The sequence below is a fragment of the Haliotis rufescens genome, unplaced genomic scaffold (assembly GCF_023055435.1).
Source record: "Haliotis rufescens isolate VD_foot unplaced genomic scaffold, xgHalRufe1.0.p SCAF_81, whole genome shotgun sequence".
Lineage (NCBI taxonomy): Eukaryota > Metazoa > Mollusca > Gastropoda > Lepetellida > Haliotidae > Haliotis > Haliotis rufescens.
The window spans coordinates 721,040-734,297 of record NW_025964374.1 but is presented as its reverse complement, the minus strand read 5'-3'; the positions used below and the strand labels follow the sequence as shown (position 1 = coordinate 734,297).

Sequence of the window (13,258 nt, the reverse complement as noted above, 5' to 3'; positions counted from 1 at the left end):
TACCTTTACAAATTGTTCTTCGAAGTGTGTGGCCAAACAGGGACGAACCGTGGCCGAAATTTTCTTTTACCAGGTAAACTCCATGAATTTTTTGGTAAACTTATTTAACCATTTTAATGCCAGTTATTCTATTCTGATAGCTGTCAATGGAAACGGTCTATAAGGCAAAGTTACGTACCTCTTCTTTGAACTTGCAGAGGAGGTCTGTCATGACCATCCTCCCCTCAGCGTCTGTGTTCCCAACCCTCACTCTCACCCCGGCGCGTGAGGTCACGATCTCATCAGCCACGTAGGCCTCTGAAACACATCACAGCGTAAACAGTTTAAGAAAATGACGAAAATCATATAGTCTCTGAAGATAATTTTGTTGTTGTTGTTGGGTTTTTTTACATCATTTCTTCATGTTAATTGTCCACGATTTTACATGGCCCTGCACATTGCCACGTGGACAGGCATACCAGGGTTTATATTTGGGTTTGAGTTGCTTAAAGCAATAATACTCATCTAATTATTCAGTACACATTTATTTTTTTCTGCAAGATTAACATTGTTATACTGTTGTACTTTGTATTGTAAACTGACGTCCAAAAACTTTACCAGAGTTTGAAATCACTCTTGCTCAAAAACAACAAATCATACATGCATGAAGTAAAGTGTATTGAGAAGATCAATATACCAACATAATCAACACTGAAAATGACAATCATACCGCGACCGAGAATGACGTCAGAGCCCCCCAAAGTTGGGTGTGGTACAAAACTCGAGCTTTCAGAATCATGGACAATAGGCAGAGTACATAAACAATCGCTCACGTTCAATAACAAGTCATTAGTAGCGTGTGTGACCACCGCATGCCCCAATACACGCAAAAACTCTTCGACGCACAGAAAAAGTCAGTCGTCTGATGAGGTCACGTGGGATTTGACGCCATTCTTCTTGGAGGGCCAAGATCAGTTCTTGCCGGTTGTCTGGAGAGTGTGGTCGTTGTCGACCACGACGATCCATCAAGTCCCGGAGGTGTTCTATGGGGGACATGTCGAGTGAGCATTGACGTTGACGTTGTTGGCTGCGAGGAAGTTAGTGACAATTCTGGCTGATGGGCTCTAGCGTTGTCATGCTGATAAATGACACCACGTGGCTGCTGTTGGAGAAATGGTAGGACAACTGGACAAAGAATGTTATCCATGTAACGCTGAGCTGTCAAGGTTCCGTCAACGATGACCAGCAGTGTCCTCTCCTGCCCACAGATCCCTCCCCACACCATGACACTCCCTCCACCATATGGTACGACCTCCTGCACGCAGCACGCCGCCGTTCGTTCACCCTTTCGGCGGTAAACGCGTTATCTTCCATCAGCCCTAAACATACAGAATCGACTTTCGTCTGTGAAGACAACCCTCCGCCAGTCAAGTCGTTGCCAGCGTCGTACAGTCCGGGCCCATCTTAATCGCAGACGACGATGTTGCGCTGTCAATAGCTGTCCTCTGTATGGTCTAAAAGCCCTGATTCCATGAGCCCTGAGTCTCCTGGCCACTGTCTGTCGACTTCGGAGGTGCAAGGTACGCAAGTACCGGTCATCATGGGGCGTTGTCACCCTGGGTCTGCCTGTTCTTGGCCTGTCAGCGGTCGGCCCTGTCTGTCTGTAACGTTGCATCAAGTTGGTAACTGCAACACGGGAGCAACCGAAGGTTCGTGCAATATGGGCTTGGGTGGCTCCCAAGGCTCGTTCACATTGTTCGACTGTGAGTCGTGGCATTTCTTTTGTCTTTTTTTTTTATCACTGTGGATGTCTGACTTGCCGTTGCAATCGTTTTATACCCTTACCCGCACGTGCATTGGCAGTTGTCCGTGGTGCACGTGTTTTTCACTTTTTCGCGTGTTATCTCGCAAACATGTAACAGACGATTAACATTTTCTGCATACACTATTGTTGTATTTGTAGTTTATGTGTTTTAGATAGACTTCATCGAAAAAAGATTATACTTTGTCTGAAATTTATATTTTCAGTTGGTAATGTTTCTTTTGGACGTCAGTTTATTTCTAGTTCTTTTTTAAATATTCTAAAAAGACAGCCGGTTTCAGTTACTTTATAGTCTCTGATGATGGGTTCAAGGATTTCCTCAATCGTTTATCCAGTGTGTTACGTGTACATTCTATTATCATAATCTATATTCATTATTATTTACTTCAGTGTGAGACTGAAGTTGAGAAAAGTGATATTTTAATTGTAGTGAACATAACATTTGATATTTCACTGCAGTGAACATAACACTTGATATATTTCACTGCAGTGAACATAATACTTTGGCGGAACTATTGTCATGCAAGAGTTACCTCCCCGTAAATTGTCTCCCATTATCGCAAGTGAAAATATCCTCCTCCCCCCCCCCCCCCCCCCCCCCCAATCACTTGATGAGAGAAATATAATATTTGACTCGACACATGAAATATCCTCTATTTATTCTTTGTGTCAAACTCGATTCGAAAGACTCGACACTCGAAATAACCGTCCAATCAAATTACACTGATGAGCGAGAGAAAATCTGTGCCCTGAAAAATGTTCACGGTTTGAACGTCCTCTCAGTAATATGTTGTACTTTAATACTGTCAATACTTGGGGGGATATACCTGCACCGACGCTGTTCCTGACCATGCCCATCACCCCCCTCACTCTGATGCCGGGGGGTTTCAGGATCGACAGAATCTGAATTAAAAAAAAACAAAACAGTCTCGGTATCATTTGTTTCACTTGTTTGTTTCGGTCTTGAAATTGGTATCAGTCATACAAACATAACTGCCCTGCATAAATAGGTCTTGGCGTCAGCAACTGGCCTAGATTGTCTAATATATGTGATGCATGCCAATGTAAATATTTTGGCTTGATTCTCTATATCGTTTTTCAACATGGCCGACCAGGGTTTCACCTTGACCTACAAAACTAGGGTTCCAGTTGACCATAATTTACTAATTTCCGGGAAAATATGAGGGTCCTGTTAAGGGATTAATGGCGTAGTGCTATACTGTTTACTGTACTGTAAGATTTAATAATTATTTTAATTTCAGTGAGTGTGAGTGAGTTTGGTTTAACGCCGCGTTTAACAGTATTTCAGTTATATCGCGGCGTGTCAGCTTTATATTGGAGGAAAGACCCAAGTGATGCAGACGTCTTAGACGTTTACCACTTCGGTGAAACCCACGAGCACGGGCATGGTGCTGACAAACCTAGAAACAAAATCGGGAGGAACTGGGATTTGAACCCACAATCATAGGTTTCTGGCGTGCCCAAGGGACGCAACTCTGCACAGCGAATCGCGGCGCCTTAGACGACTGGACCACCCGTGCCCCCTAGTCCTGGTTAGAATAGGTCCCTAGCAACTTATACTGGTCGTAAGAGGTGACCAAATGGATCAGGTGGTCAGGCTCGGTGACTTGCAATTGGTTGACCCATGTCATCTTACCCCGACTTGGATCGTTGCTCACAACACCGATCACTGGATTGTCTGGTCCTGACTCGATTATTTACAGACCGCCGTCATATAGCTGGAATATTGCCGAATGCGGCGTTAAACAACAAACAAACAAACAAAACAGGCTGGGGTATCAATGCGACCCACCTTGAAGAATCCCGCGACCGCCGCCGCCCCACACTTGTCCCTGTGCATACCGGCCATGTTGCCCCCGGCCTTGATGTCAGCGCCGCCGGTGTCGTAGGTGATGCCCTGTGAAAGTACTGACAGAGTGAGCTAGAGTGTTAACATCAAACATCAGATGTGCAATAGTTCACCCATATAGTGACATGTCAGATCTGTGAAACTACTTGCTAGATTACATGTCTTGCAACAGGTCCTTTGATGATGTTACACTGTGCATGAGTAGAATCAAACTGGGTCATCTGCATGAGCAACCACTACAACCACAGGCCTAGCCCTATGATCTTGATAGTGGGAGATGCATTCACTCTGAGCGGATACAACAGACGGTGCTAAGGGTGAGGTGGCATACCTTAGTCACGATATCAGAACACACTAGCTGGTTTATGGAATGACTATCAAAACCTTAATCGAATTAACACCTAGTTCGGCCAGCAAAGAATCCTGAAATTTCCCTGTTTTCAGTTCACATTACTAAACTTAATGCGTTGGATTCTTGTATTTACAGTTAAAGAGGAACGAAAATACTACTAAAATTCGTTATTTTTCATTAAGAAGCAAACATTTTGACTCTACATACTAACTCACTACTGGTACCTAAGTTTAAAGTCATTTTGCCAAACAGTGTATACAGTACAAGGGGGCGGTCGGGTAGCCTAGTGGTTAAAGCGTTCGCTCGTCACGCCGAAGACCCGGGTTCGATTCCCGAAATGGGTACAATGTGTGAAGCCCATTTCTGGTGTCCCCCGCCGTGATATTGCTGGGATATTGCTAAAAGCGGCGTAAAATCGTACCCACTCACTCACTCACTCAGTACAAGGCTACACTTACCTTCCCGATCAGGAAGATGTTTTTCTTGATGGCGCCCTCCCCCTTGTACTCCAGGAAGATGAGTCGGGCTTGGTGGCGGGGGACAACTGTAGTGTGTTAACAAGTCATCATCACAAACATCATCACATCGCGTCGTTAGGTCATGACGCCCTTCCCCGCCCCTTCATAACGTCAGAATACCCGTGAAGATCCCGGTTAGAATAAGTCTTCAGCAACCCATGCTTGTCGTAAAAGGTGATTATGCTTGTCCTGAGATGCGACTAACGGGATCGGGTGGTCAGGCTCGCTGACTTAGTTAATGCATGTCATCGTATCCCAATTACATAGATCGACGCTAATGATATTAATCACTGGATTGTCTGGTCCAGATTCGATTATTTACAGACCGCCGTCATATAGCTTGAATATTGCTGAGTGCGGCGTACAACAAACAAACAACATTACGTCAGCAAGCGCCCCTGTGCCACATTCAGCAATGAATGTGACATTGTGCATTTGATTTAATTTCAGGTTAATGGACGTGTCATGTGTGCTACATAATTGATCAACATCGAGATGGTGTCATCACACATTACAGTCATGTGAGGAATCGAACCCAGGCCTTCGTCGTGACGAGCGAACGCTTGTACCACAAGGCTACCCCACAACTTCCTCATATTAGAAAGGTGATAAATAAGTAAGTACGTACCGCTAGCGGCCCGGTCCACTGCGGCCACACATGGGTAGTCTCTCTCCAGAACAGCCCGGTCGGACACTACTTCCACCTAAAACATACGTCCTTGAATATCATAGATTAAAGACACGTGTATCAGTTCATTGAAACATACGTTCTTGTACATAATAACATAAAGACACGTGAGACATTTCTGAGCGGAAGAATAAATCCTATCAACCCCACCACGAAGAACATAGGCTGCACGTGGGTTACTGAGCGGGAGAATACATCCCTTATATCCCGCTTCGAAGCAAAAAGCCGCACGCTCTTCCGAGACAATGGCATAGCACAAGTTAACCTCGACTCAATCGAAAGCTGTTTTCTGTCAATTTTTAATTTGTTTGAATTCCTAGCAGATTAAAACATTTCGGAAAGATAAATTCGATGTAGCACTATCACTGTGGTTTTCTGCGTCCCTCGTTACGTTCTAAACGAGGGGCTAAAACAAGGACTGGTCGGCTTGGAGTCAGTATACTGTGTCTGAGTGGGGTATTCATGTTAAATTGCGGCATGGTATCTCAGTGAGCTAGCGCTATAAATCGGCATTAGTCCGGACTAGTACAAACACACACAAACACACACACACACACACACACACACACACACACACACACACACACACACACACACACACACACGTACGTGCATGCACGTCGCTATATAAGTGCAATAATCTTGGACGCGACGTTAAACCCAATTTCACCTCACCTCACCTATTGTAACAACCATCCTTATATACTGAACAACAAAAGTTCCTGTGACATTGAATAAGATTTAATGCAAAGTAATGTTTTTTTACCAAACCTGAAACAATTTCGGTTTGCAACAGATAAAAGACTCCTGTAAGTGTTCAAATGGTTTAATTCGACCTACTGACTTCAGAAAATGCGCGATTTCATAAAAAAAACATGAACATGCCAAAATGTCAATTTACAAATCAATAGCGTGTGTGCCCACCTCTGGTTGCGATGCAAGCAACACATCTTCGTCTCATGAAATTGACCAGGCGTCGCACAAAGTCCGGTGTGATATCTGTCCATATCTGCTGGAGCATGTTTCGAAGTTCCTTGAGTGTCTGTGGAACACGTGGTTGACGTCGAAGGCGCCGATCCATGTGCTCGATTGGTGAGAGATCAGGGGAGCGAGCCGGCCAGGGGATAACATTCACGTTGTTTTGTTGAAGAGATACCTGAACAAGTTGAGCAATATGAGGCCGGGCGTTGTCATGTTGAAAGGTAATGCCTGGGCCATGACGACGCAAAAACGGTAGAACAACAGGGTCGATGATCTCGTCGCAGTAGCGCTGTCCATTGATATTTCCCTCTACCAGTATCAAACGGGTCCTCTGTCTTGCTGTAATCCCACCCCATACCATAACACTGCCGCCCCCGAACTGATCTTCTTCCATGACACAATGATTGGTTTAACGTTCACCCCGACGTCGGTACACTCGAATCCTGCCATCGCTGTGGCTGAGGTGAAAACGAGACTCGTCAGTGAAAAGAACTTGTCCCCACTGCATGGCCGTCCAGCGTAGACGCTGTCTGCACCACTGTAGACGTGCTTGACGGTGGTTTCCTGTCAAAATGGGACGTCTGGCGGGTCTTCTGGCGACAATCCCTGCACATCTGAGGCGACGACGTACGGTTTGTGAAGATATTCGTCGAAGGCCAGGGATGCTTCTTGCAGTCACAGTTGCTGGCTGGAATCGATTTCGTAGGTGTGTTGTTCGAATCCAGTTGTCTTGTCGATGATTGGTTACGCGTGGCCTGTCACTCCGAGGATGGTCTCTGACTTCATTCGTCTGTTGCCAACGTTGCCATAAACACCAAATGGTGTTTCTGTGGACGTTAAATTGTCTTGCAACATCACGTTGACTCGATCCTGCTTCAAGCAGACCAATGTCTCGCAGACGCTCATTTTCGGACAGGCATAGCATTTCGTAACGTTGAATAATTGCGTAATTTTGTTGTTTTTCTGAGTGGTTATTGTCAGCACGATGCCAAACAATGCATAAGGAATCCCGTTAACGCACATGTTTTTATACCCATTCTTGAGTAATGAAATGCACGGGGCTTGCATAAAAATCAACGTTTGCATGGAATGCATGCTTTTCTGTAACAGTTGCGTTTTTGTGACTTGATTCCATACATGTACTACAATATTGAAAACCAAACTTTACTCGTTTGAAAAATACACTTAAATATTGGTGTCACAGGAACTTTTGTTGTTGAGTATATCAAATAACATAAAGACATGTGTATCAGTGGGATGGGAGACAGACACTAAAACACCACTCATGAATTTTCTTTAATTTAAAGGTTTGCTTTCCTTTCAGCATTTATATTTATTCATAAATTCCAAGAAAGAAACCTGTATTGTTGGCTGACTTTAAGTTAAAATGGTTTACCTTAATACAAGTCCCTTCCAGGCTTCTCCGCACATACTCCTCAACTCGAGGTGCCGCCATCCGCTCAGGGTCAGAACCACCTATGTCACGGGTTACAATTCTGAAAATTAATAATGATAGTTAATCATAATTAGTAATGCAGATGTTTGTTTGTTGTTTAACACCGCACTCAGCAATAATCCTGCTATTTGACGGCGGTCTGTAAATAATCGAACCTGGACCAGATAATTCAGTGATTGATATCATGAGCGTCGATCCATGCATTTGGGATACGATGACATGCATCAACCAAGTCAGCGAGCCTGACCACCCGATCCCATTAGTCGCCTCTTACGACAACATGGGTTGCTGAAGACCAATTCTACCCCGGATCTGCACGGGTTTATGAACATGAATGAACGAATAAATAGAGGACTCAAATAATCATATAAGTTGATTGATAATTATCAAATAAATCTAATTAAAATGAACGGAAGGACGGATGAAGAGACAGACAGAGACAAAGGCAAACAAATCGATTGATCAAGGTTTTATGGTGGTAAAACGAGGGCTCAAATCACCTTCCCCTCTCAACGGCTTCAACGGTGGCAGCAGTTGCCTCCCCTTGTCCATCAGCACAGAAGAGCCCCAGCACCTCGGCCTTCTGCTTCTTGTCTGGGAGACCCTCGCACACCTCAATGGGCTGCACATACGATATTCACCCATCAACATATGACATCATTATCTAATTATCACACAGATTACAACCTAACTAGCCTTACTTCAAACACAAACCACATAAAAACGTTACCTGGATGGAAATAAACACAGGTGGGGAAGACAAAAAACATAGATTATCAACCCAAGTATTACACTTCGGAGCAAAAGAAACTGCCTCTCAGTTGATTTTATCACATGTTTGATTTTTAATTGAAAATATCATAAGTTAGCGTTATTATATATATATATATATATATATATATATATATATATGAACTGTGTCAGCACTCAAAGACTACTCCTGTCAGGTTTTATTTAATATAAATATAATTTGATTTAAAAATTGTAAGAATTAAAAAACAAATCGTATAATGCACGACTGCTGATGGGTATCTTAGATAGCTTATCTTTGAAAACCAATAAATTTGCTTTTTTTCGGCACAAATTTGCAACATTTCAAACTTGGTATGGGTCACGTGGTTGCAAATTCCTTTCTTACCCTAGTCCTCACTGAACCATTTTATTTTTACACAAAATTACCCAGCCAAAGATTACAATTTACAAACTGTTGCAGGCATGAGATGTGAGGTGAAATTGGGTTTAACGTCGCGTCCAAGATTATTGCACTTATATAGCGACGTGCATGTACGTGTGTGTGTTTGTGTGGCTGCTTGTACTAGTCCGGACTGATGCCGATTTATAGTGCTAGCTCACTGAGATACCATGCCGCAGTTTAACATGAATATCCCACTCAGACACAGTATACTGACTCCGAGCCGACCAGTCCTTGTTTTAGCCCTTTAATGCCGAGCGCCAGAGAGGGTAACAACAAGTACCATCTTTTAACGTCTTTTTGTATGACGCGGCCGGGGATCGAACCCCCGACCTTATGCTCTCCGGGCGGACGCTCTACCACTAGACCACGGAGGCGGTCGTTGCAGGCATGAGTGATGTTAGATGGATATAATCAAATTCAACAACAGTTTCAATTACATAAAAAACAAACGGTATACTTTCTTTTGCCCCTCGGTTTTATATTTCCACGTTTCGCGTGGTTAAGGTTTGACTGACTGCCCACCCGTCAGCTTCCAATGGCCTACTGAGGGAGCATGTAACATGGCTGGGTCTGTAGTTCGAACCCAGCAATTCGCTCGCAACAGAGACTACATGCCGTTTCTAACCGTTTTCTGAAACGTTTGACTATTGGGACAAATGAGTACGTTCATGCTCAGGTCAACAACGTCACACGGGAGATATTGGTTTGTTTGTTTATAAAGTTCACGACCGCTTGAATTGGAAACTGTATGAGACATATGTCACGTTTCAATATGAATATGTTCATATTACCTGTACAGTTACCGATGTCTGTGTCAGGACGTACGGAATGAATGTGTTACGATCCTCAATACGTCTTTAATTTAAAACGCCAAGCGTTAACAGATGCAATATATTATTAGTTGGTCACATCTTAATTATGTGGGCGGTGGGGTAGCCTAGTGGTTGAAGTGTTCGCTCGTAACGCCGAAGATTTGGGTTTGATTCCCACATTTACAATGTGGAAAGCCCATTTCTGGTGTCCCTCGCCGTGATATTGCAGGAATATTGCTAAATCGGCGTAAACCCATACTCACTAACAATGATGTTATTTAAAAGCTGTCGACAACTAGAGGTTTAGAACGCAGTTTTGTGCATAAGGTAATGAATAAGTATTATCCAAATAAAAGTATTCAATTGTAATAATGCCAACATTCTTAATACTGTTCTTAATGAAAAGAAGACGATGGAATTTGTTTCCGATAAGCCTACCACGTAAAGAGCATGGAGAGCCCCAAGAGCGGCTACAGCGCATGCGTTTGGGAATTTCCCGTTTCCAGTGCATACCAGTAGGGGGCGCTTACATCCACTCTTGAGACATCTGAAGACCAAAAACATATTTATTATGGATTAAAAGAGAAGACTTTAATGTGAAAAATATGAAATAATAAATATGAATTAGTTCGGACTTTCAAAGAATGTCAACTGTTACTGAACGATACGCTAGTGTTGATACTGGCTCTATCGTTGGGAGTCCAATAGTTGTGCCAGGAACCGGTTATGAACTGTTAATAATTTTACGCAAAAGTGTAATATTCAAACACCAACATTCAGGCACGCGAATTTGCTGCCATACAGAAGGAGCTCACAATACAATGCTTCATGTTTGTTTGTTGTTTAACGCCGCACTCAGCAATATTCCAGCTATATAACGGCGGTTCGTAAATAATCTAATCTGGACCAGACAATCCAGTGATTGTCATCTCGAGCACCGATCCACGCAATACGCTGACATGCATCATTCAAGTCAGCGAGCCTGACAAGCATAGTCGCCTTTTTCGGCAAGCATGGGCTGCTGAAGCCCTATTCTACCCTTGATCTTCACGGGTCACTCCTTAATGTCCAAGTACACGGCAAATACGTATGGGTATAAGAATCACTTCACAGAGTTTTTGTTAAGTTGTCAACATCTCTTTGTAAAGCTGTGACCTGTGAAAACTATGAAAAGCAACAAAAAATATAAAAAGAAGAAAAGATAAACAAAGAAATAAAAACACATCATATATATACTCGTGCATTTTCATGGAGCGTGGTGTATATAATTTCTCGTTAGCCTAGTACAAATGAAATAAAGTATTAAAACGGGTGTTCACAAACAATCTGAACCTTTTCATTATAGAATGTACGAAACATAAGGGTTCGCTTCATTTCGCAGAGAGAACGTGAATACCTTTTTATGCCTTTAGTGGCCGCCTCCCCGTAGCGTCTGACGTCATCATAGTCCCGCGTGACGGGCCCAGTCGGCGCGAAAATCTGCAGAATCAATTAGGCTATTATCAATCAATCCTTTTATTTTTAAGAAATAAACGACTTGGGGTCGTTGTTTATCGTATGTACGCTAAACAACGACCACGACTCGTTTATTTCTTATATGAGATATCAACATTGTGTACAGCCTCTAAAGATGTTGGTGGTCGGGTAGCCTAATGGTTAAAGCCTTCGCTCGTCGTTATATTGCTGGAATATTGCTAAAAGCGGCGTAAAACCTCACGCACTAAAGATGTTGATAAAATGTACAAGCTTTAAAACTGAATTTATTTACCTTTATTTAAATAATGATGACTCCATGAATACAATCCGACTTCGTCGGACAAGTCCATTTAATAAACAGGTGGGCTATGTTTGGTATTTCCTGCATATTCTCAAAATCCCTACGTCGATCATCTGTACCGTTTCTCCTAATACCGATTGTCATATCTCTCCCACTTTGGATGCGATGATTTCGGCCACTGCGGTTACCTGCGTTTACCTGCGAAACCCAGCTACGTATTTGGGGAACAACCTACTAGGCACTTCCTTAAAAAGAATAACGTCGTCCAGTATATCACGTCATCAATTTGCGAGCGCATATTCGAATCTCCAGAAATGACATCATGATAGAACAATGTTTTATCGTGAAATAAACCACGCTTCGTTCTATACCATTACTTTCTTTCGTTCTAAAAGACAGTCGAGGTTTAGAAATATGATCTGGAATAGGTTTTAAAAGATCAAAGTATGGGGAACCTTTAAATAGTCTATAATAAATACTGCGCTTTAGGTGAGGTTTGGACATCACTTCATGAGTGAAAAGAATTGTCATTTGGTAGGCAACACCTACATAAGATGTGTTTAATATATTTTAACCAGGGATAGAATTTACCAAGTGTGTTGCGTTCTGTCATATATTTCAGCGTAAATGATCTAATTAGGATAAGGTAACACTAATTTGCCCATGTTTTATGATATGGCGCGTTCAGCAATGTTAATGCTTAGAGGCTGTCCAACCAATTCGCCTTGCTCCATGTATTAAGTTGGTGTGTTAATTTTTAGACCAGTAGTCATTTTCAAAAAGGGGACACGGGTGGCCCAGTCGTCTAAGGCGCCGCGATTCGCTGTGCGGAGTTGCGTCCCTTGGGCACGCCAGAAATCTATGATTGTGGGTTCGAATCCCGGTTCGCCCCGATTATGTTTCTAGGTTTGCCAGCACCATACCCATGCTCGTGGGTTTCACCGAAATGGTAAACGTCTGAGACCTGCATCACTTCGGGCTTTCCTCCCACATTAAGCTGACACGCCGTGATATAACTGGAATACTGTTAAAAGCGGCGTTAAACCCAACTCACTCACTCACTCACTCATTTTCAAAAACGTTAAAGACCCGTGAAGATCTGGGTTAGAATAGGTCTTCAGAAGCCCATGCTTGCCGTAAGAGGCGACTAGCGGGATTGGGTGGTCAGGCTCGCTGACTTGGTTGATGCATGTCGTCGTATCCCAATTGCGTGGGTCGATGCTCATGATGTCAATCACTGGATTGTCTGGTCCAGACTCGATTATTTACATTCCGCCGTCATACAGCTGGAATATTGCTGAGTCCGGCGTTAACCAACAAATAAACAAACAAACAAACAAACATCAACGCTAAATGTACGCCCTCTGTTATATCTGCTTTCTCACAGCAACAGGGGCGGTCGGGTAGCCTAGTGGTTAAAGCGTTCGCTCGTCACGAAAAGGACCCGGGTTCGATTCCCGACATGGGTACAATGTGTGAAGCCCATTTCTGGTGTCCCCCGCCGTGATATTGCTGGAATATTGCTAAAAGCGGCGTAAAAGGTTACTCATTCATTCACTCACTCCTTGTACATATTTTGAATTAAATTCAGTAACATTTCATTTCTTCTTTACTGGACCACGGAGGCGGTCGTTTAGATTAGATATAACAGTATAAACGTGAAGCAAGGCTGTGGTGTGTTGAAAGTGTGTATACATACGAGTCGCCTTGACGGAACTCGGTCAGTTTTGATCAGATGCACCGCGTCCACATCGTCGTAGTTCTTGTCGAGCTGAAATATGAAAAATTATTTTTATTGAAAAATAAAA

At 43.1% G+C, this 13,258-nt stretch overlaps 1 protein-coding gene across 7 annotated transcripts in view; it reads right to left on the bottom strand.

The window, feature by feature from the left end:
- The window catches only part of LOC124142048 (putative aminopeptidase W07G4.4), a 28,901-nt gene that overhangs the window by 6,397 nt on the left and 9,246 nt on the right, over positions 1 to 13,258 (bottom strand). For all 7 annotated transcript variants that reach the window (XM_046510305.2, XM_046510304.2, XM_046510302.2 and 4 more), the window contains 10 exons: positions 13,150 to 13,221; positions 11,070 to 11,152; positions 10,112 to 10,220; positions 8,167 to 8,288; positions 7,607 to 7,706; positions 5,170 to 5,245; positions 4,482 to 4,567; positions 3,615 to 3,719; positions 2,629 to 2,704; positions 179 to 297 (listed from right to left, as the gene is read on the bottom strand). In XM_046510305.2, coding sequence (XP_046366261.2) covers positions 179 to 297; positions 2,629 to 2,704; positions 3,615 to 3,719; positions 4,482 to 4,567; positions 5,170 to 5,245; positions 7,607 to 7,706; positions 8,167 to 8,288; positions 10,112 to 10,220; positions 11,070 to 11,152; positions 13,150 to 13,221 — 948 coding nt within the window. The remainder of the gene's footprint in view (positions 1 to 178; positions 298 to 2,628; positions 2,705 to 3,614; positions 3,720 to 4,481; positions 4,568 to 5,169; positions 5,246 to 7,606; positions 7,707 to 8,166; positions 8,289 to 10,111; positions 10,221 to 11,069; positions 11,153 to 13,149; positions 13,222 to 13,258) is intronic.